This window comes from Kockovaella imperatae (assembly GCF_002102565.1).
Source record: "Kockovaella imperatae strain NRRL Y-17943 chromosome Unknown BD324scaffold_16, whole genome shotgun sequence".
Taxonomy (NCBI): domain Eukaryota; kingdom Fungi; phylum Basidiomycota; class Tremellomycetes; order Tremellales; family Cuniculitremaceae; genus Kockovaella; species Kockovaella imperatae.
In genome coordinates, this window is record NW_019028956.1 from 1 (window position 1) to 23682 (window position 23682).

The 23682-nt window shown below is 53.0% G+C and overlaps 10 protein-coding genes across 10 annotated transcripts; 7 read left to right on the plus strand and 3 right to left on the minus strand.

Moving 5' to 3' along the window:
- Positions 1 to 1476: 1476 nt before the first annotated feature.
- Positions 1477 to 2341, plus strand: BD324DRAFT_637599 (hypothetical protein; the record flags this gene model as incomplete). The annotated part of the gene is made up of 4 exons (XM_022017022.1): positions 1477 to 1616; positions 1654 to 1947; positions 2039 to 2150; positions 2198 to 2341. Coding segments are annotated over exons 2-3 (312 nt in total), but the record flags the coding sequence as incomplete, so codon positions are not given.
- A 31-nt stretch (positions 2342 to 2372) lies between these two features.
- Positions 2373 to 3758, plus strand: BD324DRAFT_637601 (glycosyl hydrolase). The gene is made up of 3 exons (XM_022017023.1): positions 2373 to 2848; positions 2901 to 2956; positions 2999 to 3758. The coding sequence occupies exons 1-3, from the start codon at positions 2464 to 2466 to the stop codon at positions 3734 to 3736; spliced, it is 1179 nt and encodes a 392-aa protein (XP_021868174.1). The 5' UTR covers positions 2373 to 2463; the 3' UTR covers positions 3737 to 3758.
- On the minus strand, positions 3759 to 8249 carry BD324DRAFT_605211 (armadillo-type protein). The gene is made up of 17 exons (XM_022013997.1): positions 8131 to 8249; positions 7983 to 8089; positions 7858 to 7948; positions 6732 to 7587; positions 6548 to 6696; positions 6450 to 6514; positions 6128 to 6413; positions 5887 to 6093; positions 5423 to 5851; positions 5229 to 5390; positions 5001 to 5188; positions 4843 to 4963; positions 4675 to 4809; positions 4482 to 4639; positions 4335 to 4446; positions 3902 to 4300; positions 3759 to 3863 (listed from the first exon to the last, which is right to left on the minus strand). Exons 1-17 carry the CDS (start codon positions 8227 to 8229, stop codon positions 3774 to 3776), a joined length of 3654 nt encoding a protein of 1217 aa, XP_021868175.1. The 5' UTR covers positions 8230 to 8249; the 3' UTR covers positions 3759 to 3773.
- Positions 8250 to 8578: 329 nt separating this feature from the next.
- Positions 8579 to 10161, plus strand: BD324DRAFT_181550 (hypothetical protein). The gene is made up of 6 exons (XM_022012111.1): positions 8579 to 8803; positions 8840 to 8999; positions 9259 to 9386; positions 9426 to 9708; positions 9746 to 9831; positions 9864 to 10161. The coding sequence occupies exons 1-6, from the start codon at positions 8760 to 8762 to the stop codon at positions 9883 to 9885; spliced, it is 723 nt and encodes a 240-aa protein (XP_021868176.1). The 5' UTR covers positions 8579 to 8759; the 3' UTR covers positions 9886 to 10161.
- A 276-nt stretch (positions 10162 to 10437) lies between these two features.
- On the plus strand, positions 10438 to 12214 carry BD324DRAFT_584219 (major facilitator superfamily-domain-containing protein; the record flags this gene model as incomplete). The annotated part of the gene is made up of 3 exons (XM_022013669.1): positions 10438 to 10615; positions 10680 to 11097; positions 11134 to 12214. The coding sequence occupies 3 exons, from the start codon at positions 10438 to 10440 to the stop codon at positions 12212 to 12214; spliced, it is 1677 nt and encodes a 558-aa protein (XP_021868177.1).
- A 631-nt stretch (positions 12215 to 12845) lies between these two features.
- On the plus strand, positions 12846 to 14396 carry BD324DRAFT_637624 (arginine-tRNA-protein transferase). Its single transcript, XM_022017024.1, has 9 exons — positions 12846 to 12868; positions 12908 to 13009; positions 13068 to 13272; positions 13326 to 13463; positions 13500 to 13566; positions 13601 to 13795; positions 13833 to 13903; positions 13942 to 14166; positions 14202 to 14396. Exons 2-9 carry the CDS (start codon positions 12996 to 12998, stop codon positions 14319 to 14321), a joined length of 1035 nt encoding a protein of 344 aa, XP_021868178.1. The 5' UTR covers positions 12846 to 12868; positions 12908 to 12995; the 3' UTR covers positions 14322 to 14396.
- Positions 14397 to 16012, plus strand: BD324DRAFT_637627 (UNC-50 protein). Its single transcript, XM_022017025.1, has 8 exons — positions 14397 to 14580; positions 14618 to 14694; positions 14733 to 14765; positions 14805 to 14842; positions 14879 to 14956; positions 14997 to 15228; positions 15267 to 15386; positions 15438 to 16012. The coding sequence occupies exons 1-8, from the start codon at positions 14455 to 14457 to the stop codon at positions 15511 to 15513; spliced, it is 780 nt and encodes a 259-aa protein (XP_021868179.1). The 5' UTR covers positions 14397 to 14454; the 3' UTR covers positions 15514 to 16012.
- A 638-nt stretch (positions 16013 to 16650) lies between these two features.
- BD324DRAFT_182161 (hypothetical protein) lies at positions 16651 to 19171 on the plus strand. The gene is made up of 4 exons (XM_022012112.1): positions 16651 to 16834; positions 16891 to 18077; positions 18114 to 18934; positions 18978 to 19171. The coding sequence occupies exons 2-4, from the start codon at positions 16957 to 16959 to the stop codon at positions 19136 to 19138; spliced, it is 2103 nt and encodes a 700-aa protein (XP_021868180.1). The 5' UTR covers positions 16651 to 16834; positions 16891 to 16956; the 3' UTR covers positions 19139 to 19171.
- BD324DRAFT_182213 (hypothetical protein) lies at positions 19085 to 19879 on the minus strand. Its single transcript, XM_022012113.1, has one exon. It carries the CDS (start codon positions 19627 to 19629, stop codon positions 19204 to 19206), a length of 426 nt encoding a protein of 141 aa, XP_021868181.1. The 5' UTR covers positions 19630 to 19879; the 3' UTR covers positions 19085 to 19203.
- A 111-nt stretch (positions 19880 to 19990) lies between these two features.
- BD324DRAFT_653593 (hypothetical protein) lies at positions 19991 to 22642 on the minus strand (the record flags this gene model as incomplete). The annotated part of the gene is made up of 5 exons (XM_022018675.1): positions 19991 to 21599; positions 21650 to 21905; positions 21944 to 22146; positions 22188 to 22386; positions 22447 to 22642. The coding sequence occupies 5 exons, from the start codon at positions 22640 to 22642 to the stop codon at positions 19991 to 19993; spliced, it is 2463 nt and encodes an 820-aa protein (XP_021868182.1).
- Positions 22643 to 23682: the final 1040 nt, after the last annotated feature.

The following is a 23682-nucleotide window of genomic DNA, read 5'->3' on the forward strand; positions in this document are numbered from 1 at the left end:
TCCCCCGAGATGCTGACCCACGTGGCATGTCAACATTGAACGGAACCAATTTCCCCGGACGCGCGCTTCGTTGCATATCATGACGAACAGGTCGATCAAGTCTGCATAGACAGACATCTCACTCGATCATGCAGATATGAAGACGACAATGGGTCCACTCCATCCAGCTTAAGCAGGAACTTGTAAACCTCAGTGAAAGGGTGTTGCAGAGCTGAGGGGGCGGTTGACAGGCTGACCTGTTGGGTGTGACTGATGACGTGGCTGAACTGAATGAACTTTATGGCTTACACGAGCTTCCGCAGGCCAAGAAGGACTGTAAGTAAGTACGACGGTGATTTTGTGCCGCATTGGTCTTCTTACCTTGCAAAACCAATCAACACCTGTAACTCTGAAGTCCAACCATCGTCGTCGTTTGGGCAGTCAAGACGGGCAACGACTGGCTTTCACATGAAGGGCGCATGCTGTACTTTAGGCAGTGGTCATTTTTGGGAGTGGGGACTGAGAACGATTACGAGCTCCGGTCTGTCGAAATGATCGATCTGAGAACATCGGCTCAAGAACTCCAAGATCAAGAAAAGCGTCAAGAGAGATCAGGTTCAACCCTCAACCCCGACGTGGATCTGGACAGAGTGAAACAGCGTGACGCCTAGATGGAGACCACACCAACGATCCTGTAACGACCCGCTACTCTGCACGCTGCAGATGGAGATATGGTCCTTTTCGTGGTCGAGCAGAGTGGCTGCTACATAGAAGCAGGATATCCCAGCCATTATGGCATCCTGTGTGTGAATCAGGTCATGGGATCTGTCAATTCTCATGGATCAGTCAGAGCTAGGAGACAATTCAAATGTCGTTGTAGTATGCATGTATAGGCAGTCGTACCAGAAAATCGATCTCCACCACTTGTTTTTATCTGGAGCTTTGGACGGCAAGGATGCTACTCATTACGTAACTCGCGTCAGAGTCTTCCCGAGTTTGTCGGAGTCTCCTCAAGCAGGTCACCGTCGTCGAATTCCTTTCTTTGACACACTTTCAGCTCAAGTATGGCAACCAAGCGGAAGAGAGACAGCGACATAGTCGCACCAGCAAAGACTCATCCTGAAGTTCATGCTCTAGAGCGAAGACTAGTGAATCATGGTCTTGTCAGATTTTGGAACCGCAATCCAACCCTGTTGTCAGCGAGATGAGCTGGATCTCTCAGAGATACGTAAGGGTCTGGAGTATCCATACGAGGCGGTGCATCGCTGCCAAGGAAAGACTCAGATTCCAAGACATGTATGTAGCCAAACAGCCAAAGGCCACAGTCCTTCAAGGCAGCCCTTCTGGAAAGCTGACGTTGACAGCCGGTTCATAGGTCTTGAACGTCTTCTTCAAAGACTTGACACCTGTCAAGCTCTCGCCCCAGCTGCCGTGGATGCTTATGACATCAGAACATCCTCAATACTGAAAGCTATGCTAAGGCGGGTCGGGACATACGCGGTAAAGGTTTTATCCATCATCAGATTTCTGGTGCTAGAGATGGGGGGCCGAGCGGGTCGGCTTGGACGCGTCGACGGGGGCATACAGTGTCTTCTGGCCCGGAGAGCAGCTGAACTGGGTCTTGTAAGACAAGGAAAGTGCGTATCCACTGTTAGCATTAGCTCATGAGTTCAGCGGACGGTGCGAGCCACCCGGTCACTGACAACGTCGTGGAAGGGAAGCCAATCCTGCACCACCAATCACCTTAAAGATCCAAGAGGGTCAGGCGATGAGGATCTGTGTTAAGACTATGAAAGGGTATTCGATTCAGCTGTTGGTTAATCCCGGTGATACCGTGGAGCAAATCAAGGCTATGATTTTTTTCATGGGAGAGCTCCCGGCATGTACCCAGAGACTGGTATGTTTTGGAAGGCAGATGCAGGATTACTTCACTTTGTCCCATTATGGATTCGACCAAGACGGGATCGTGTATGGGCTCACCAATTCGAGAGGATGCTAAGGGCAGTGAGTATGCAAGAGAGCGAGACAGCAGCTAATGTAGTAGGTGACTCACTGGAAGCGTTATACATTCGGCGAGATGGTTATGCCGTAGCCTGTATAGCATGAGCGGTCCTGTAAAGGGAAATGTGCTCCTTTACGCGTGCGGCAGGGGAACCAGCCGCATGACACCAGTATACCCATCAGCAAAACGTCAAGCGCCACTCACATATCCACTTACATCTGAGCGCACGATCAAACCGTCATCCCTCGTCTGCTCGGGTGGCGGGCAATGGAGAGGCTTGCATGCTCTCTCTCTCTCTCTCGCGCATGGAAAATCTCGAGTCACCATCTCCGGCGGCAGAGTGAGTGGATAATATAATCAGGCTAAAATAATTATCCACAGTTGTATGTAGCGCCAACTATAAATATCGAGATCCGATGTCCTGGAACCCAACTGATCTCTCACTGTAAAGCCATATAATACTCACTGCTTCGCCTCTCACCATGCTCGTCCTGTCACTCCTTTTACTCTCTCTCGTCCGAGCCATGAGTCAATCCGCTAGCAAGCTTCCCTTCGAGATTTCACCTTCGACACGATCGGGTGATCCTAATCACATTCCCCCCACTTTCCCCATTGCCCCGTTCCACAAGTATTCGGGCAATCCCATTTTGAGACCGGAGCCTGATCACAAGTTTGAAGAGGCCTTCCTGTACAACCCCACGGCCATCGTCCTAGATGATACTGTGTTCATCCTCTACAGAGCTCAAAACAAGGAGCTTCAAAGCTCCATCGGTCTTGCCTGGAGCAAGGACGGTGTAAACTTTACCCGATTGGATCACCCGATTATTGCCCCCACCGAGAAGTACGAGCTCCCCGGAGGATGCGAGGGTGAGACGAATATTTCACGCGAGAGCTTGACTGACTGGACCCACCCGCGCAGACCCCCGAATTGTCCGTGTCAATGGAACATTCTATGTGACTTACACTGCGTGGGACGTGAGTGCCATCGCAATTTGATGTCGCTGACCTTGATCTCAGCTGGTCGAGCCGCAGCTCGCTCTTGCCTATTCCGATGACTTGGTCAATTGGACCAAAGTCGGACTCGTGTTTCCCGGTATCATGGACGTGGACATGATTGACAGTGATGTCCGAGTTCCTCGATTCAACCATTCCAAATCCGCTGCCATCATCAATGAGCCCGACTCGAAAGGCCAATATCACATGTACCACGGTGAATCCCTCATCTACCATGCGGTCTCGACCGATATGAAACACTGGAAGCCTGATCCCGTTACGACTTACTTTGCTTCACCTGCTCATCCATGGGAAGCTAGATTGATGGAACCTGGACCCGCTCCCATCAAGACTCGTGATGGAAAGTGGATCTTGTTCTATAATGGTGTCGCCGACGGTCGAGCAGGATACACTAGGGGTTCTTATTCCACTGGTCAGATGTTGATCGACCCTGAGATTGGTAACAAACCAGCAAAGATCGACCACAAGACTGGTAAAGAGAGACCAGAGGCCCGAAACGGTCCGATCGCTCGATTAGAGAGACCCGTCCTGGTCCCGGATGCCGAGAACGAAGTGGAAGGTCAGGTCAACCAGGTAGTCTTCACCGAAGGACTCGTCCAGTTCAAGGGTAAATGGTACCTCTACTTTGGTCAGGCCGACTCTGAGCTAGGAGTCGCCATTGCCGATGTCGAACCGTGGCACAAGGAGGAAGACAAGCATATTTTTCAAAAGACCTACGGTCAAAAGGTCATGGGCATCTGAGAATGCATATAATGATACATGTATATGGGAATTACGTCTATTCATCCAGCTCGCTGAGTTCGGACGACGACTCGGTGTCCGGCTTGGGCTTTTTTGTCTTCGTCTTAAGACCTCGTTTCGCCGCGGACTGGATCTCAGCAGCGTCACAAAGGGCGACGGGCTCACCTTTGCATTGCGTCGTCCCCCACGACCCATAACCCCCGAGTCAGGCTCTGCCTCCGCTTCGGAGGCTGCGCTCTCCTCTTCGGCCTCTGATAGACCGGACGACTCTGAGTCGCTGGCACTCTCAGCTTTTCTCGCCCGCTTCTTTGACACCTTTCTCTCGGTCTTCTTGGGGGATTCGCGTGAGACCGTCTTCCTACCGAGGTTGTTTGCCCAATTCGCCTCCTCACTTGTCAGATAGCTCTTCTTGGTGTTTTCCAGTACAGCATCTTGATTCGGCAGATTGTGGAAGATGTCTCTTGGGAAGCGGATAGCACCAGAATAGGACGGAATGGTCCAATGATTGGCATTTCCACGATTGCGAATGACGATTTGAGCAAGTTCAGAGAGTTTGTACAGTGTCTGGGGTGAGCAGAGAAAGCGGACACAGGCTCACTGTATCTGAGCCACCAGTCGTGGACTTCAAAGACTTGATCTTGCCAGCGAGCTGGAAGACCAAACCGATGTTATCTCGATTTACGACACAGTCGAAGAACAGCTCAAAGTATCTAGAGTTAGCCAAGCGAGGGAGATCCCTGCTCACCTTGCAAAGTCCCTGACATCTGCCAGGGTCCAGTCATTGTCACCATCGGACGCCAAGAGCCAGACTAATCGAGCCAGGGGCATCTCAATACGATCGACTTTTTCCTCCTTGCTGAAGTGACGGCACGCCTTGACGACGGAAGACATCACGCTTTTCGCCTATACGTCAGCTAGCTCGCGGGTGAACTCCATACCATATGGATGTTCTCTCTGCTTGGGTCGAGAGCAATCATGACGGGAAGAACGTTCCATCGAGGCAGAAGCCGTTGAATGGGAAGTATTGAGGCCAGCTTGAGAAGGAGAAGGTGTCGCACGTGGTATATCGGGTCCTGAGGTCAGCCAGTCCGCAGGAGTGAACTCACTTTGATAACCCATGCGATTCGTTCTAAGATTTTGCCCATGGCCTTGTCGAAGACCTTCACGTTGGCGAGTTTAAGGGCGCAAAGTGATGCTCGGAGACGCAAGTGCGCGCGAGTGGTCGAGCTGATCATCAGCGAGTCCTGTCAGATCTATGGCTCACCTTTCACCGCTGATGAGACCATCATTCGCGAGAATTGTGTCGAGAAGGTCGAGCACAGGTGTCGCAATTTCGAGAGCGTTGGATGCGCGAGCAAATCCGAGCACTCTATGGGTGATAACGCGGAGAGCGATCAGTTTGGCTTGGTCGGGTTCCGGTAGATCGGATGCGTCGACCCAAGCGTCGGAGTTCTGGATGAGAGTCAGCATTGTAGTCAGATCTACTACTCACTTCTGATCCAAGGTGTCGATGAATTAGTTCCAGGACGAACTCGTGTATCTCTGAGGATCGCAGTTCAAATTGAGCTGGGGACGACAGGGCGAACTCAGACAAGGCACAGAGGGCAGGGATCAGGCGAGCGGGCGAGAGATCAGGGAGAGATTTCGCGAGTGTCTGTTGTCAGCGCAGATACGGGCTGGACCCACCTTGATGATCTCGCCGATAGCTTCGGTCGAACCGAGATAGGACACGAGCCGCGCAGCGAATTTGCTCTGCCGAGATGTGCCTTCGATGACGATCTTTGTTGCCTTGGGGACGAGCCTCCCCGCATCCATGGTGGCCCCATCCACCTTGGCTAAAGCTGCTAGGGCCTGGAGAGCCACTTCGGACAACCGCTTGTCGGTCATCGCGACACCGAGTTCTGCCACGTGGGCTCGGCACATGATGGCGCATTCCTTGGCCATCAGGGTAAGCAGTCGCGAGGCGGCGGGAGGCGCATTCGGTTTGGACATGATTTTCAGCAATGGCGAGATGCTAGATGGGTTGACGATGTCGAAGCAGGCATGGTGGAGCAGAATGGTACATGTGTCGAGGAGATCAGAATGAGATTGCTCGATCCGTCGGATGAACTCGTTCTGCCGTGAGATGGCGCACATCACGAAAAACTCACTCGAGCCTTTGTAAGCGTCTTGAGATCAGATTGTGGGTCGACGCAAGCCTTGAACAATTTATACAGGCGCGCTTCGTTCGCGGCTGCAAACTGCTCCAGATCCTTCCTGGCCTTTGAAGGATCGGGGAAAAGCTGAGTAGCCATGGCATCAATCACGAATGCGAGACGTGATTTGATCTCCTCCGCGTCCTGGTCAATGATTCCGCCCTGAGATCAGCACAAGCCCCACGGTCGCTCTCACGTTGTTTGCCTCGCACAAATCGACAAATGCGCGATACGGCGACGCTCCCTTCGCGTACCCTCGCAGACCAGTCATCTTTTCCAACGCCTTGAATGCGGCGTCATCGAGGCGAGTAGCCACAAGCATGAGACGGTCAACCCAAGAATCCTCTCCGAGGGGAAGGATATGCTCCTTGAAGGCAGTGGTCATCTGAGCACGCATGTCCACAGAGACATCACGTTGCAAGCAGTGCAACATGGTTTCGGGGATCCAACCGAATTGGTCTTCGGCAAGTCCACCAGATTCACTGAAGGATCAGCGGCGTCCGAAGACTTTCGCTCACATTTCGGAGTACGCTGCGGACCACAGTTTGGCAAGACCGGTGATGGCCTCGGCGCGAACATTGGACTGCAGTCAGTAAAGAAAGTCAAGGTGACGCACTTTCTTGTCGCTCATACGTGATCCTACAGCCCGGAGAGTAGCCTCATTGATCTGATGCAAGGCAGTCTCGTAGTCCAGAGCGCAGATGACTTTGCAGATGACACTCCGGACCAAATCACTTGAATCTTCGATCCGATCCACGAGGAAAGCTAAAAGTCAGCGCTGCTACAGGAGAGGTACCCACGTTGGATCTCCTGCCTCAGTTCAGGATGATTTGTGAGGACCACACGAGACGACTCGACCCAGGCGAGACGAACGTTGACAGCTTTGTCAAGACGTCGACCGAGCCATGCTCGCCATGCGGAAGGGTACGCGCGAGCAAGATCCGCTGTACCATTTCCGACCACAGGTCGTTCGCCGAACATTTTACCCAGTGTACGTGTTGAGATCGCCCTCAAAGGTACTTGTTCGGCGGCTCGGAGGTTCTCTTCGAGCACAGGAATGACATTGAGCAACAGGCCTGGTGCGTGGCGATACATGGTGAGAATGAGCTTGTGTGACAAGGCGAGAATCTTGGCGTCTTCGTTTGATGGGTCCCGACCATGCTTCATCTGAATCTCGGTAAAGTGTGCGAGGACAGGACGTTGAAGCTTATCCGAAGTCGCATTGCAGACGTCAATGATGAGCTGAAAAGCGGCGTCTGGCTGAGTCTTGGACTCGAACTGTTCAATGATGATGCTCATGACGTCGGGTGGCACGGCACCGCCCTCTTCAATAACCACCGAGAGGATAGTGACGAGGTGCCGTATGAGGCCTTTGCTCATGTCGGGGCGTACGATCTGGACAAAGGTCTCGAAAAAGCCGTGAACAATATCGTCACCATTTGCAGCATCGCAAGCGAGGACGACGGATTTGATGGTGGCGAGACTTTCTATGAGATAGACGTATTCGGTGTAGTAGGCGATATCGGTGATGCGTTGAGATGCGGCGCCGGGTGTTGACGATTGAGAGGCATCATTGGCGCGACGAGAGGCTCCGAGAGGAGCGGGTGGAGTGTGGAAGTTGTCCTTGAGTTGGTGGTAGAAGAATTGAAAGATGTCCTGTCAACGCGCAGGGGAGTCAGCGAATGTAATAAGAGTAGGGTAGCAGTGATCCAGTGATTCAGGCTATTGGTAAGAGTGCGGCTGAGAAAGTCAAAGCGAGAGGTCACGAGATCGTCTCGACCTATCCTGGATCCTGCAAGTCTGCCCGAGATATTCCGTGCCAGGTCTCAGCTTACGGCCGCACGAACGGCTCTCCTGCGGTGCCAGAGGCGCCCTTCTCATAACTGTTTCGCAAGACGCCCTGATCTCAGCCCGCCAAGTACTCACCCTCAGCTCCCGTTCATTGTACGGCGCATCCGGTGCGTATAATCTCAATAAATCCGCCAGACAGCACGCTGCGTACGCCTTCACACCGCGACTCCATGTCAGCCCGGCTCGTCAAATGGACCCACTCTTTATGATGTAGGATCGTATTATGTATCAACGGTCTGCATATCGGGTCCAGAGACTTCTTGTCAGTCAGGTCTTGCTCGAGCGTTGAAAGTTTTTGATGGAGAGTCTGCGAGAGTTAATGAGGCTCAGAGTTGCATTTGGACAAACCTTCAATCGCTTGAGAGTCACCTCAGCGGTCTCCTTCTTGCCTGATTGAACAAGCTTGTCGTTGAAATCAAGCCGTTGGAGCGAGGTCCGGGCGGGCATGGTGGTGCGAGATTGGTTGTAATGATCAAATATCAATATTGAAAGTTGACGAGACGCGTCTTGACTGGACCGAGAAGGCGGAGCGGAGGTCGCCGATCTGGTGGCAAATCGAAGTCGCGAGTCTGTTAACAGGGGATATGCGGGGGATGGGGGGTACAAGCGGGGCATGAGGTGTCCTTGATCCTATTCTCAGGATGATGACCCGTATGACTGGTCCTGCAGCGGTCAGACGAGCTCAGGCGAGCCCTTGAGAGCATGCGGTCAGCCCATTATCACGGCTCTGATTTGGCAGACCACGTGTCCGGCCACTCGGCTCGATAATATTGTTTCTGATCATTGTATCCGTCATTACTCATCCCTACATATTATTAATCACTTACCCTGGTCACGCAAAGTGGAGCATCTGTCATTTCAGAGCTGCTCCTGATAGACGTCTTTTATCCCTTCCCTTCGCCTCGTGGTCCCTATCATCTCGTTGATCACCCTATCTACAAGTTTCAATTGGCACAAGCCTTACCGACATCCTCAACATGCGCAGAGTGGCAGTTATCATCGGAGCGGGTCCTGGCACAGGGCAAGTGAATGTCTACGGGCCATACTGACCGTCTAGAGCCGCTATCGCTCAGCGATTCTCAGCGACACATTCCATTCTTGTGCTCTCCCGGTCCCTTCCTGGATCTCTACCCAAGCTCAATCTGGACACTCCGTCCGACAGACTGCTGGCAGCTACGTCGGATGGGTCGAATGAGAGCTTGAAGAAGGCTTTTGAGGTGAGTGAGAGAGCGCAAAGGGTCTTCAAGCATATACCCTGATGGCTTTTGCTCCCTCACGCGCTCTTGCTGCTGACTGAATTGACCACCTACTCGCTTGACAAACCACCTTTTTGACCGGTGTACGGCGCTCTCAAACACAACTATCCCGCCATACACCATGCGATATGCTACCACCTACGATTTTGTTCCTTCTACTTCAACGATCACAACCTCACCTCGTCGCACCTGATGTCCCTCTGTGTTTCACTGCCCGCAGCTCCTCTCCGCTCACTGGCCCAACTCAACGATCGACGTCGGCGTCTACAATACCAACTTCTCCTTCTCTCCCGGTCCATTCCTCGAGCGGACCGAGGATCAGCTGCGGACAAACCTTGAATCCGGCATGTGAGTAGAGCCATTGTAGTCGGTCCTACTGACCTGCAGCGTGTCCGCCTTCAACTTTTCTCAACACATCATCCCTCATTTCCTCGCCAACGAGCCCAATGAGACCACCCGTGCTCGAGGGACACTCATCTTCACAGGAGCTACTATGGCTCTTCGTGGCGGCGCTCCATTCAGCACCATGGCGCCTGCTATGTTTGCTAGACGAGCGTTGACGCAGAGCCTCGCGAGAGAGTTTGGACCCAAAGGGGTGCATGTTGTGCATGCCATCATCGACGGCAAAATTGCACCTCCAAAGGACAGCGGCAGGGAGATGCCCTCCGAGGTGAGAAGTCATGGTCACAATCGCGCTGACCCGGCAGGCAATCGACTCGAACGATATCGCTCAAAACTATCTCGACTTGGTCAATCAACGTGCTACTGCATGGACTCAGGAGCTGGATATCAGGTGAGTGCGATGTCTGCATCGCTAACAGATAGGCCGTCGGACGAGTCTTGGTGACCGTGCCCAGCTTCTAGCCGAGCGATATGCATGTGCAATACCCGCTCGACCAATTCCGCTGGCACAATTATTAAAAAATTTAATTAACCTATTCCGCAACATCCTCGGGCTGCATCGGAACCGGGATGAGTCGAAATTCCAGCAGTATCAGCAGGACTACGACCTCAATGTCAAGCGTTCGACGACGAGCGCCGCGCCGGGCACGCGATCGTTGTATCTCATCGGGCGCGCTCTTATTCAAGACCGACAGTCCAATGCGCACACGTCCTCGACTCGGCGGGGCCAGACTCCGCGTGTCCTACAAAGCGGGGAGGGGGCCCGGGGTTGTTCACCGTCCCCATTTTGGCCGTCGGCCCACCTGAGCCCGAGGGGTTTTTTTTTGCGTCCGATATTCAATTTAAAAACACCCATTGACTTGATCTTTCTTTCAACTCTACTTATCATCACTTCTTCTTTCGTGGCTACTCATCACCTCACTATCCTCTCTTGCCTGTCATCTCACAGACCACGAAGCAGACCTAGACGCGCTACCTAGCTGCTACGACTCTCGCCATGGCTACCGCCACCCTCGCCGAGCAGCCAGAGCTCGTCGCCAACGATGTCACACGTGTCGCTTCACCCGAAGACCCCGAGAAGAAGCCAGGCAGCGACCTCGAGGCTCATACCGGCGACGATGGATACCTCTCTGGTGTCCGTCTATTCCTCGTGTTTATTGGGATGCTACTAACAGGTGAGTCCGATCGAGAGAGAGGTTCAGCTCGAATGACTTTTGCTGACTGGACCCATTCCATCAGTATTCCTCTTCGCCCTCGACCAATCTATTGTTGCGACAGCCATCCCAGTCATCGTCTCGGACTTTCACTCCTTCACAAAGGTCTCGTGGATTATCACTGCTTACTTTCTCACGCAATGCTCCTTGATCCTCCTCGTCGGACAATCCCTCCGCTCTCTCAAGGCCAAATATGTCCTCCTGGGCTCTCTGTTCTTCTTCGAACTCGGGTCTCTCATCTGTGCGGTCTCTAAGAGCATGGATGTGCTCATCTTTGGACGCGCCATCCAAGGCATTGGTTGCTCTGGCATGTTCACGTGCTCTATGCAGATTATCACGGTGATCACGCGCGTTCAGCAGCGTCCGACTTTCATGGCAGGTCTAGGCTTTGCTTTCATGATTTCGTCAGTCATTGGCCCTCTACTCGGAGGTGTCTTCACTCAGTGAGTCACATACCATGTCCTATAGCTCACGATCAGACATGTTACGTGGCGTTGGTGCTTCTACATCAACCTGCCATTCGGAGGTATCGCTGCCGCCTCGATCGTCTTCCTCCTTCCCGCTCGTGAACCCGTCGAAGACGAGAGCACGAAACACCTCTCGCTCTGGCAACGTTTGGCTAGACTCGACTACCTGGGCTCTGGACTGATCCTTGCCATTGTCACGTGCCTCCTCCTCGCTCTTCAGTGGGCGGGCAACGAGTATGCCTGGAGCAATTGGCGTATCATCCTCCTTTTCATCCTCGGCGGAGCCATCATCGGGCTCTTTATCGGATGGAACTTGCTCCTTGAGAAGAAGTATCACCGAGCCCTCGTTCCCCTCACCATTATGCACAATCGCACTTTGGTTCTCGGTTCCCTTTCGCTGGCTTTCACCATGTTTGCCTTCCTCGGTTGTATTTACCAGGTCCCTCTCTACTATCAAGCCGTCCGACACCACTCGCCCACCAAAGCCGGGATTGATCAATTACCATTCATGATTTCCAGTGTCATCGCACTTGCTGTGTCTGGTGGTGTCGCCCAGTCGACCGGTCGATACTGGTACAGTTTGATTATTGGTCCAATTCTCGCTGCGCCAGGTCTGGGTCTCCTCTACTCTGTCACCGCCGAAACATCTTCAGCAAAATTGATCGGTTACCAGATCATCGCTGGTGTTGGACTCGGATGCTACTTCCAGAATCTCTTGCTCGCGGTTCAAGCCGAATTTGCCGACAAGATCATGTGGATGCCCAACGCCGTTGGATTCCAGACATTCTCCCAATTGGCGGGTGCGGCCCTCGGTATCGGTATTCTCAACTCTGTCCAATCCGTCTTCCTCAACAGAGAGCTTCACCGACTCGCCCCTGATGCGCCTTTCGAGCTCGTTCGTCAATCCGTCTCGGCCATCTACACCCTCCCTGAGGCCATGCAACCGCCAGTCATCGAGGCGTATGTCATCGCCATCTCGAGGAGTTACATCCCCGGTATTGCTGCCGTTTGCTTGGCGTTACTTTGCAACATCTTCATTGCGAACCATGACCTCAAGACCAGGGGACTCGAGGGTACGGCGATCGCTGCTTAGTGGGCCGAGATTGTATTCAGGTGTCCGCGATAAACTTTAGATGATTCTCCATGTATATACATTTTAACGAGTATCTTGTGCATTAGGAATGTAACCTCACATCCCCTTCGTAGAGAGTCTCAGTATGGATCATCGAGCGTTTCTCTCCTAAGAGTTTTGGACATGTGCTGGTGCTCTTGATAGATGCATGTATTGCTCGCGGGCAACCGGCAGTCAGGATGACAGGGTCGCATGGGAGACAGTGGCACTGCAGAAGAAGCCTTTGTAAATCTTGAGGTCGTGAGCGCGTTAGGCTCTGTCGGATCATACTGTAGGACTCTGTCCGCTCATGAGAGATTGCGATGAATAAGACGAAGTTGACCTCATTCATAACTCCCGGTGCAAGACACTGTGCCCCGTGCGAGATCTATCGGGAAGAAGCAATTGGACCGATGAATTCCGCGAGCGGCGTTTCGGAAGGTAAAGAGGGTTTCAGCGTCACTCGTTTCAACGGCATCTGCGACCCGGATACACTCCTTGTGTCTGCCACAATTCATCACACATCGCCAGCCATGACCACTCTGATCAGTCCATGTGGCTACTCTGCCAGTACATGTGGCTACTGCTCACCTAGCGGCTCCAGGAGCTCCAGGCCGACCTCGTTGAAATACGGCAGTGAGTTCGACCCTGGGCGAGACCATAATGACGATCTAGTGGAATCATCCCAAATGACTTGCCATGTAGGCCTAACGGAGTGCTCATGCTTACAATCAAAGTTCTATCAGGAGTTGCTTGACTCTGGATGGCGACGATCAGGTGACTATCTCTATCGGTGGGCTTCGACGCTCGCGGTCATTCTGCTGACATCCTGTAGTCCCGATATGGGTCGGACGTGCTGTCCTCAGTACACTATTCGACTCGATGCTCAAGCTTTCAAACCTTCTAAGAAGCAGCGACAAGTGATCAACCGGATGAATCGATATCTCTCAGGAACGAAAGCTGGAGATAAACTGCCAGAATCGGAGTTGAGAGCGTTTGAATCGGGTTACGGAAGGGATGGCGGCGCGCATCGACTCGAAGTGGGTCTCCAGGGACGATGCCCCAGCTCGGATGATGATCTGATCCACGCCAGACTCGCCTGATCCCTGCCAAGGCTTCTCGTGAAACCTTTGCACTCTACAAAAAGTATCAGGTCGCTGTCCATCACGATCGACCTGAATCAGTCAGTATGAATGGCTTTCGACGTTTTCTCTGCGACAGTCCTTTGATAGTGGGTCTGGCAGACGGGATCCTCGCTTACCATCAGCCCTCGGATATACCGTACGAATCAGACGCTCCCGGCCTTCCTTCAAGCTATGGCTCATATCATCTCCGTACGTTGCTCTGTTGAACCCAACTGAACAACAGTGTATCTTGTCGACTCGGTCCTCATTGGCATCTCCGTCATTGATATTCTGCCCTCTTGCGTATCATCAGTCTACTTTATTTGGAATCCAGACTGGGCTTGGGCGAGCCTAGGGAAATGGAGCGCAATGCGAGAGGTTGCCCTAGCTAGGGATATACAGGCGGCAGGTGCAACTGACATGAAATGGGTGTATATGGGTAGGCACACGTCCAACAAGACGAAACTGACATGCAGGATACTGGATAGCGGACTGTCAGAAGATGCGGTATAAATCTGAATATTCTCCATCCTACCTTATGGATCCGGTGAGATTTGCGTGGACGGGCACCGCTGACCTCTCAAGGCCACCTTCGTCTTTCATCCCCTCACCTCTGAGCTTGATGCATTTCTCCAAGCTCATCCTCACGGTTATCATCCATTCGAAGAGAGACCCAAGTCTCAACCACTGCTACCTGCGTTGGCCTCCTCCGAGTTCCCTTCCCCTGCTCCGGTGGGCTTTGCCGAGCCTGAAACCATCTCCGTCGACGATTTGATCATCCTCCTCTCGGGCAGAGCGGTGCTTGTGGAGGTAAGTCGATCATCTGCTCCGCCTCTGATATCCAGGACGTGCCTTGGGTCAAACCCGATGAGATCAAGACTGCATTGAGAGAGCTCGTGGCGGCTGTAGGCGTGAATCGTATGGCCACACCAGGTCGGCCCGGTGCAGTGATCTCATTCTCATAGTACGCGCGGGATCAAATTTCCGCGCAATCAGACGCGCAAAACCGTCGCCCATCGTGCACAAAATGTCCATTGCAATCTGTCCGCCAGGCCTCCTCTGCCCACCACGAGTTCCATTCGTCTGAGACCAAGGACGATGGCTAATTCCATCCTGCCGCTTAGCTCCGGGAGCTCAAGGCAGGATGGTCATAGCTTTGCATTTCAAAAAAGTGGAGGCGGGTTGCCCACCATGCTTAGACGTTTAACAAAGTTCAGAACAATGGTATGTTGGCTAAGCAGGCTTGCCTTGACGATTATAGGACTTTGAACTTGCCTTCTGGCAACTGACATATCTTGTCGTGGCCCCGAGAAGGGTATACAAGCAGACATATCACCAGTGCGTGGACAGGATAGGTCAGAGCTGAAGATTTCCAGCAAACAGACGAAAAACGTATGGGCCCGGGACGAGTGAGTGGAAGGGAGAGGGAGAGTTCGACTAATAGCTAGTCCCGCAATGATCGTCTTGATATCATCTTCTCTAGTAGGTGAGTCTCAATCCAAATGCCTTCCGCTCATGGCAGTCGCCGGACTAGCATGGTCTCTGGTGTACCGTGAATCTATGGCGGGTACCATTTACACCATCCTCAGGATGATTATGCGTGGGTCTCTCAATCATGTGTTGCACGCTAAGTGTCTCAGGCGACTTCATTCTCGCCTCAGTCATCATCGCTTCGCTCCTCCACTTTCTCGCCAACCGCCTACTCGTATCCTCTGCCTCCTCGCCCGCCATCGACAACAGAGTCGAATGGGCATATGCATTCGACGTGGCTGTCAACTCGTTCTTTCCCCTCTTCCTCACGCTGTACGGCGCACTCCTGCCTCTCGCACCTGTCGTCGTGAAGAGCAACTTTGTCTGCCTGTTCATTGGCAAGTGAGTGGTATGCCCGGAGTCAACCACTCACGTTTCAGCACGCTCTTTCTCGTTGCTGGAATACAATACACCTACGTCACCTACTTGGGCTACGCCGCGTTACCGTTCGTGGCTCGGAGTGAACTGTTCTTAGCACCTCTACTACCGATCTTTGGAGGGTGAGTCGGAGACGAGTCCGCGCAGAAACGAGGACTGATTGATAATGGCAGATATCTATTGAGTCTGCTAGGGGTCAATATCGCTAGATTAACTCTGGAGCTATACTTTGGTAAACCATGGGTATAGGCAGTGCATAGATTGTGACTCGAGCGAGAGCGGTTGCCGATGGAGCGGCGTGAGCGAGCTGACGATCAGGTGTGGCTTGGGATGTCATTTGACATCTTGACACGTCTAAAGCCAAAATATCACCTCGAGTTGCAGGATTCTGAGTGGACGACAGATGATCCAGCATCTTTCATCCGAGTAGCCTTCGCTGCCGGAAACACAAATGCGCGATCAGATTGACGACGTCAGTGATGAACCATTTCTCGCCCCATCTTTTACCCTGAGCCATGGTAATTGATGGATGGGATCAGTGTCCCCCAGCAAATCTCGAGCGTGTGCCTCGGGGGAGCCAGGCTACACACAGCTCCCTCCTGCTCCTGCTCGCTACGCCAGGACCCATACTGCTTACCCCTATCGATGTTCTCTATACCTTGCTCCCTCCCCATATTCGACCCATGTATGCCCAATGCAAGAAGATGCGCCACACTGCCACCTCATCATTTTCATTAGCGTTTTTCTTTTTAAACGCGGAGAAGTGGGAAAAACGTTTCAAAACAAGGTACAATTGGATGGTTGTTCACACGCATCAACCCCCTTCCTCCTCCATCATCCATCCTGGAGGGGCTGCTGCTTACATCGTATCCCCTTGTCTCGAGCGGTTCGGGGAGCGTGGCGAGAGGCATCTGCAGCAGCTGCATCGAAGTCCGTTCATCTTCCGAATCATCGCCAGAGATACTTTTGACATCTTCTCTCCACAGGCTAGCTTCGTCGTCGGTCCCATTTTTATATTAGAGTTTTCAATTGCCGCCTCCTCCTCCTCTTTAGTCAAAAAGACCTTTTGGATTCGCGAGGAACACAAACGCACCACCCATCACAGCATCGCTCCGTATACACGTTAGAAGCAAGCAAGCATCAGGACAGAGAACAAGGCTGATTGGATTCCCGCCAAGGGAACACTCGACAAGTTCAACGACGACGACGACAGATCGACCGGACTGTATCATTCCATCTTCAGAGTGACACCCCTCCGTCCCTCGAGAGGACAAACAATCCAAGACCCCTTTGCAATTTTCCGGGTCCGTACTCTCCTCTTTTCCTCGTAACTGGGGATCGTGTCTCATCCTTCATTTCTTCAGAGACCCGTTCAAGCCGCTTCCGAACTCGTGGGAGGAAGCGCGTCGTCCTCATCGTCGTCGTCGACAGTGGTACCTTGACATTGCCCCCCTCATGAAGTGATCTTACTCCGTTTCAATCATCCCTACTCTTCGTTTCATCGACCCCTTTCCATCACGCTGTGGACGGGAGCATAACGTATTGGCCATCTCCTCGGTTCATTCTCTTGGTGAGTCTCTAAAGCATTACGATCCCCCGTGTCTAGCTCATCTCTGTACATTCCAGTCCACCTAGCCGTCACAACTCACTCATGACATCCCTAGAGAGAGAGAGAGAATCCATCCCCGCACCATGAGCGTGATCGCTGCAACACCGCACGATCCTCATACGGACTCCATGCGATCCACACCTCCACCTTCCACCACGGCGTATACCAATCACCCGCCACCATTTCATCACAGTATCAGTAGCCCCGTCGTGGTCCCCTTCCCTTTCTACCAACCTCGTAAGAGGTCATTCCACGACATGCCGCATACTCAATCTTTCTCCGCTCTGGGACCACCGAGATCAGACCTGTTGTCAACAGAGTCCGACTCACCTGGTCCATCTGTCCCTCCTCCAGCGCCAAGACTATCGTTCCAGGATCTTCCAGCTGTATCACCAGAAGTGACCAATGGCGTCTTAATCCCTGCTCAGCTGCCACCGACACCGGACCCCTCGCCGCCAAACAGCAAGGTCTTGTTTACGCCAGACGACTCGATCAGCTTTGCAGAGATCCCACGGCGATTACCATCTGATCCTTCGCCTTCCGTCCAGAAGCCGCATTCACCTCCAAGATCCCGCGCCATGACCAACGTTCCGAGACGACCGCCTAACGAGCATCGACCAAAGTCCATGGGCCCTCCTCGACCAGTGCGCAAGAGTCAGACCATGATGCATCCCAGTTCCATCCGAATGGCAGAGAGCAGCAGTGCAGATGGTCGACATCGTCTCGGTACGCCAATCGAGTCGCCAGGGTTTCCACGTACAATGACAGCTCCGGCCGATACAACGTTTGGTTCTGGCGATGCCACACCGTCTGAGCTCGCCAGCCCTGACGGTCTAGAGGCCAAGGTCGTTTTGCTCGGCTCTCAAGGCGTCGGCAAGACATCTCTCATTCTCCGTTATACTAAGGGCACTTTCAATCTTGCACCGGCGACCATTGGTTCGTCTCTCCACACCCGCAAACTCGTGCACTCTGGTGTCCGCGTCAAGCTTCAGATCTGGGATACAGCAGGACAGGAGCGTTTTCGGTCCATGGCGCCGATCTACTATCGTGGAGCCAATGTTTGTATCCTCGTTTACGATACAAATGACAGACAGAGTTTTGAGGATGTTCGAAGCTGGCTAGAGGAGCTGCAAAAGACGCTACCTAAAGAAACCGCGATCTACATTGTCGGTAGCAAAACGGACCTAGCAGCGCGAGAAGTCTCGTGAGTTGCCGCAGAGGAATTCCACTGACGCTCCAGGATCGACGAAGCCAAACGCAAGCTACAGATCTGGCGTCGACCACAGCCGCGGGGTCTCCTCCGATCCTCGTCCCTCGCCGCGCATGATCCTATCAGTAGCCCAGCGACTCCCACTCGCTCACACTCATCGTCTGCACTCGTCGCACTCAACACCGAAGCAGAGCCTTCCAAGCCTCCCAGTCGTGTGCCCTTTCCCTCGCGCCCATCGCTCCAAATTATCCCGCCATCGACCCTGCCAAGCTCCCCGCGATCCACTAAAATCTCTTTCGGCAATATGAAATCTCCGACCAGGCCCACATCTTCCACATTCACCGATCCTGTCGTACCGCTCATGACCTCGGCCTCACATGCCACATCAGCCGGCCGCTTCTCCATATCTGGTGTCCTGGGCTACTCTCGCACGAATAGCACTGGCAATGCCGTCTCGACGCTTGCTCGCCTCGCTGAAGACTATCCCGCTGCGCCGCGAGATGATATCACGCCTGTCCGCCGTGTACGTATTGAGTCAACTCCGCACATGATAGATACTCGACGAAAGAGTGAAGACTGGTCCTCCCGACCTTGGCGAATGGGTCAAGGACCAGGAGCAGCAGAAGCTCTCGGCGAATTCGGTGCAGGTGTGCGTCGTCGTCAGTCCGGTGGAGACCTTCTTGAACCGGAAAGCCGACCAACCTCAAACTTTGGGCTCAAGAATGGCCGAATTCGTGCTGGCAGTGTCGGACGAGATGTCAGACTGTACGACGAATCCGCCGCGACGGAAGAATGGGGAATGGACGTGCTCGGTATCCGACTGGGCGAAGTCAGCGCGTTGAACGGGCAAGGTGAGATTCCAGTCACTCCGTCGGAAGCTGACATGTCCTACAGGCATCGACGCGCTGTTCCAAAGCATCTCTGCTCTCCTCGTTGAAAAACGAGAAAATATAGAACGTGACCGTACGCTTCGGCGCAAAGACAGCGTCATGCTTCTAGATCTCTCCAAGACCGATACGACCGACCATAAGACGAAGCGGGGTTGCTGCGTCTAGCCGGTCTTCCCTCTCATACCACTTTTCACGATTTTCACGACCTACTACCCACGAATTATATGTCTTCACGCGTAATACCTAATATCTTTAGTAAGAGACTCCGTCTTCACATCTATACTGTATACACTCTTGTCTCGTCTCTCTGTTACCGACTCTTGGGGTTGTTGATCGATCGGCTCGGCTGGACTGAGAGACGATCTCGCATTGTTTTGGTTGTCAGCATGCATTTGTGAGCTCTCGGATAACACGGACAACTTGACCCTGATTTCGCTGGTCGCTGATCGACTGAATCTTGAACGGTCCTGCAGAGGATACTCCTCCTTCGCATGCCCACCTGCCTCAGATCGCACAGCGGCCCCGTTGTGCCCCTGCAATCGATGACTAATGAGGAGATCCCACCTGACCCCGATCTCACTCTCGGGTAGCTCAACCAGTATAGGGCACTCATTATGCTGATTTATGTCCCTTGGACAAGGCGCAATATCCGACATCAACTCTCTGATCTCCTGTATCCCCTCTCCTGGGATGAGACATGTGTAAGGATCTCCGCCCGAGAGGATGCTCCCAGAGGCCGAGCATCGTCCCGAGGCCTCCCTTATTCATTCTCGCAAGAAGCCAAGACGCAAAGAGAAGGCAATGAAGCGAAGCGTCGTCCCGAATACGGGCCCTTCAAGGAGAGAAAGAAGAAAACACTCCAGTGATCCAGAAGTCAGAAGTCATGACATGATTGCTTTACGGATTCCGCAGCTGAGTGAGTCCACACTGTGGCATCGCCACAACAAGCTCGATGGACGTTTTGCATGGCCTCGCCAGAGGGGACGGCCTCTTCATGACCGATTAGTGCACCAATATCTACCTAAACTGCGCCGAAGTCATCTCACTGCCCGGTCTACTTGGCGCGAACATAGTCACTGGACTGTTGGGATTGAGTTCAATGAAGAAATTCGGGCTATCTCCGAGTCCATCCAAACGCAGAGCCGAAGGGGGTGATTGAACTGACGAAGAAATAGCGGGAGAGAACGACGAGTAAGACGAGGGGCCCGGAGCAGGCGACCGATGTGGTCTAGAAGGAGACTGGTCCGATGGAGGGATTGGTTTCCTCTTTCCCTTGGCTCCCTTGGCTTTTGGCCTCGACGTGACCATGACACTGTCGTTCCGCGTAATTGGGAAGATGCCAGAATCAGGTCTGGCTGCCTGAATTTGGTTCGGAAGCGCAGGCGTCTCTGGCAGATGCGATGTACCGGATGGCGAGGAGCTGTTCCATAGCAGCCCAGAGAAGAATGATCTCATCGTTTTCACTGATTTGATGGACACTCCTCGACGAAGTGGTGATTGGACAGAAGAATCAGGTCTCGATGAAGCGTACGTCTGTCGAACGGCTGGATCAGGCGTGTAGAGATCGTATCGCGATCCAATGAGCTGATCAGGAGTTGTGGTATAGCTGCCAGCGATAGTGTCAGAAGGAGAAAACTGCATCGAGTTACTGATCGTCCCTCCCCCTCGAATTGCACTCGTCTCATGGGTCTGGTCACCGGTAGGTATATCACCGAGATGTGAGTCGATCCTATAAGTCGATGGAATACCGTCTGTTGTCGACCACACTTTCGCGACTGAACTTTTGGCCCTTACGGCTCTTGATGTCATCCCTCCCAGACCAGCTGAGGAAAGCTCGGATACAGGGCTGTAGAGACCTTCGACGCGGTACGGACTGAGGGGAATCTCATCCGTTCGAGTGCTCCCGGATCGGACCGTCCCAGATGACACTGGTGTCTTGGGTTGATGCTGATCTCCAGGGCGAGCTGATCCACCTCTTTGATCACTAACAGCAGTGCGGTAAGACCGATTGGTTTCTCCACCGAGAGAGTGCCTGGGCGAATTGGCGGCGATGACATGGTGGACCCAACCCTCTACGCGAGAATTCGGTGAGGCAGGACTGTCGAGTTGAGCTTGCTGCACCGGCTGCGCCTGTTGGGTTGAGGACCAAAAGTACACTTGCTCAATGGTGGATGACCGTTCCACTGCCCGTGACGTCGCTTCGCCGTGCAACGTTGATGGAGGTGGCTCAATCGGTCCACGATACGGTACAAAGTCAGGATATTCTGGCGGTGGACTACCGTGAGGTGGACCGTAAGGATGTCCAAACGGTCCTCCGTTCCGACGTACAGAGGATACCACGCTACCTGCTTGAAACCCATCTGGGCCGTTGGAGTAGGAGCCTCTTGAGCCCGTGAATGTCGAAGGTCGATCGGGACTCGGCGCATCAGCAGCGTGTTTCCGCCAATGATCGATGGAAGATGCTTTGGATGATGCAAGACCGCCGAAAGGATAAGTAGCCTTGGGCGTGCGAGGTTTCTGGGGTCGCGTCTTACGAGAGACATACAAATAGATGAGGACGCCAAAAATGAGCAAGAAGGCGGAGGATCCGCCAATGGTACCGATAATCAATGGTAGAGATGGAGTTCTGGCAGCTGTCAAAATTTGCGTCGAATGATTCCGCAAGTCTCGACTCACGCTTTCGCTTTTGGTCTGACTATACTCGTCACGGCGTAGTCAATAACGACTTCCCTCCCCTGTGAAGTACTGATGACGCAGATGTTGTGGCTCGACTGTGGACTGGGATTCAGATCTGTCTGAAAAAATAGCAACGCGGCATATGACTCCCAAGCGCTGTTATGAAAGTTGAGCGAGGTGTAGTGATTTCCATCAAAGTAGAGGTCAGCAGTTCCGCCATCAGGACCAGAGGAGCCATAAAAGTAGACGGCGGCGCCTTCGGCATCAGCTCATAGAGCCGGCGTCAAAGCTCACCCGTGAAGATGATATCGACTCTGCCATTGGTGGCGGTGGTAATGCTTGCCGTGGAGTTGTAGTACTTTGCCATCTCGACAGCATGACTCGTGACGAGACTCTCATTGGCAGGAGAGCCCTCAGTCCCGTCTAATGTGAGGTGTGTCCAGTCGGAGGTGTACACGAATGCTTCATCGCTCGAGTCGAGCGTTCGATTGACCAGGCTATAACAATGAGCTAGGTTTTACACAGTCAGGACACTCACCTATCCGTTGACGATATAGCGGAAGAACCGGACACTCCAAAGAACTGAAACATGTCGATTCCTTCCTGCGGTCTAACACGTATATCATGACGTTGTCCGTCAAGCGTGATGTTGCAGCCAGGCGAGAATGCCCCACCGTCAACGCTGATAGAAGCGGAGCATTGGGTATCTGTACTCGTCTGAATGAAGAGACCATGCGCTACAGATCACGTCAACTTCCACTCGTAGATCCTGATCGAATGGGTAGCGAGACACTCACCAGAGGTGGTAAAGTTGACCGTGGCCGTCCCTGTTTTAGTCTGATGAAACGTAATATCGTATCCATCACCCCGAGGCGAGTAAGCGCTCTGCCAATCCCCCGTCGATGTTTGCGAGCCACTCGTACAATTTGAACATGTTGAGTAGGTGAAGATAGGCGAAGTATCAGGGATGAAGAAGGGCAGTGAGACTGACATGTCTAAAGAGTGGCTATGTGAAAGAAAGGGATATGAGATTAGGGGATAATGATCCACCAGCCACCAGGACCAGGACCAGGGGTGTCAATTGTTTCCTCCAGTGTGCAGAGTGATCCGCAGGCTGTGGGAGTGGAACTCGGCCAGGCTTCCAATAGCTTCATTCAATGGGTGCAGACTGGACTTGTGGCGCACCGCCGACTTGAGATGTGTCCTGTCGGCGGTCTCCAGGAAATGAGGCAACAGGGCAGATATGCTTTCGTTCGCTCTCCGCCCTCCAAGCTCAGGTGCAACAAACTCGAAACCTGTCGAGTGTCTAGATTCACCCCTCCTGCTTGACCCTGCCAATGAAAGAACGTAGGACGAATGACAGTCAAAGCAGAGTTCAGATATCACAGGCAAGCCCCTTGCCCCCAGTCGAAGGAGGATGCTTGCGGAGGCAGTCTACCATATTGAAAGGATCGTTGGACCCACTATAAGCCCAGAACGAAAGGGATGACGAGTGCGGACTTGCGGCGGAAGGACACTTGATGATGAGCATGGCGCTTCCTTCGCGCGATGAACTTAAAGGAGGATTGTGAGATTGAACAAAGGAGCGTGACTTTGGGGGTCTAGGAGGGCGGACTTGAGGCGGGAAGATGCGGCAGGAGAGGGATTGGCCAGCTTGCCACTTGGGTCTGAAAGTGTCAAAGGCTTGAATTTCGGAGCAGACCTTTCAGACGTGTTTCAGCTTCGATTTCCGAATCGGATACCTTTTGCTTCTTCCTGCGTCGGTGGGGACCATGAACGCGAGGAACGTGTCAGCACCCGAAGTCGCCGATTACATTTCACAAAAGAAGCGTCAGTACCAACTCCCGTTCTTCTCTATCTTCCGCACACTGGCGCCTTGGCGAGGCTGTTTGTGAGGCGTCACCTGCGGCACCCAGAGCATACGTGAATGACGTTGCATACAACAAGATCGATTCCAGAGGTTGCCAGACGAGGAGAATACAGGGATGTAGACATGGGGGAAATGAGGCAGACCAAGAGTTTCGGCATTCAGG

Excerpts from the sequence above, each read along its gene's own strand:
- BD324DRAFT_637601 (XM_022017023.1), top strand. The coding sequence starts at position 2,464 with ATGCTCGTCCTGTCACTCCTTTTACTCTCTCTCGTCCGAGCCATGAGT. Across the intron at positions 2,849-2,900 it reads GCTCCCCGGAGGATGCGAGG|ACCCCCGAATTGTCCGTGTC; the intron begins GTGAGACGAATA and ends CCACCCGCGCAG. Across the intron at positions 2,957-2,998 it reads TGACTTACACTGCGTGGGAC|CTGGTCGAGCCGCAGCTCGC; the intron begins GTGAGTGCCATC and ends CCTTGATCTCAG.
- BD324DRAFT_182161 (XM_022012112.1), top strand. The coding sequence starts at position 16,957 with ATGAGCGTGATCGCTGCAACACCGCACGATCCTCATACGGACTCCATG. Across the intron at positions 18,078-18,113 it reads CTAGCAGCGCGAGAAGTCTC|GATCGACGAAGCCAAACGCA; the intron begins GTGAGTTGCCGC and ends CTGACGCTCCAG. Across the intron at positions 18,935-18,977 it reads CAGCGCGTTGAACGGGCAAG|GCATCGACGCGCTGTTCCAA; the intron begins GTGAGATTCCAG and ends CATGTCCTACAG.
- BD324DRAFT_182213 (XM_022012113.1), bottom strand. The coding sequence starts at position 19,629 with ATGTCGGATATTGCGCCTTGTCCAAGGGACATAAATCAGCATAATGAG.
- BD324DRAFT_181550 (XM_022012111.1), top strand. The coding sequence starts at position 8,760 with ATGCGCAGAGTGGCAGTTATCATCGGAGCGGGTCCTGGCACAGG. Across the intron at positions 8,804-8,839 it reads GGAGCGGGTCCTGGCACAGG|AGCCGCTATCGCTCAGCGAT; the intron begins GCAAGTGAATGT and ends CTGACCGTCTAG. Across the intron at positions 9,387-9,425 it reads ACAAACCTTGAATCCGGCAT|CGTGTCCGCCTTCAACTTTT; the intron begins GTGAGTAGAGCC and ends ACTGACCTGCAG.
- BD324DRAFT_637624 (XM_022017024.1), top strand. Across the intron at positions 13,273-13,325 it reads GCGGCGCGCATCGACTCGAA|ACTCGCCTGATCCCTGCCAA; the intron begins GTGGGTCTCCAG and ends GATCCACGCCAG. Across the intron at positions 14,167-14,201 it reads GCAGAGCGGTGCTTGTGGAG|GACGTGCCTTGGGTCAAACC; the intron begins GTAAGTCGATCA and ends TCTGATATCCAG.
- BD324DRAFT_605211 (XM_022013997.1), bottom strand. The coding sequence starts at position 8,229 with ATGCCCGCCCGGACCTCGCTCCAACGGCTTGATTTCAACGACAAGCTT. Across the intron at positions 7,949-7,982 it reads ACGATCCTACATCATAAAGA|TCGCGGTGTGAAGGCGTACG; the intron begins GTGGGTCCATTT and ends GCTGACATGGAG. Across the intron at positions 5,391-5,422 it reads CTATCGGCGAGATCATCAAG|ACACTCGCGAAATCTCTCCC; the intron begins GTGGGTCCAGCC and ends CGCTGACAACAG.
- BD324DRAFT_637627 (XM_022017025.1), top strand. The coding sequence starts at position 14,455 with ATGGCTAATTCCATCCTGCCGCTTAGCTCCGGGAGCTCAAGGCAGGAT. Across the intron at positions 14,766-14,804 it reads AACGTATGGGCCCGGGACGA|TCCCGCAATGATCGTCTTGA; the intron begins GTGAGTGGAAGG and ends ACTAATAGCTAG. Across the intron at positions 14,843-14,878 it reads GATATCATCTTCTCTAGTAG|TCGCCGGACTAGCATGGTCT; the intron begins GTGAGTCTCAAT and ends CGCTCATGGCAG.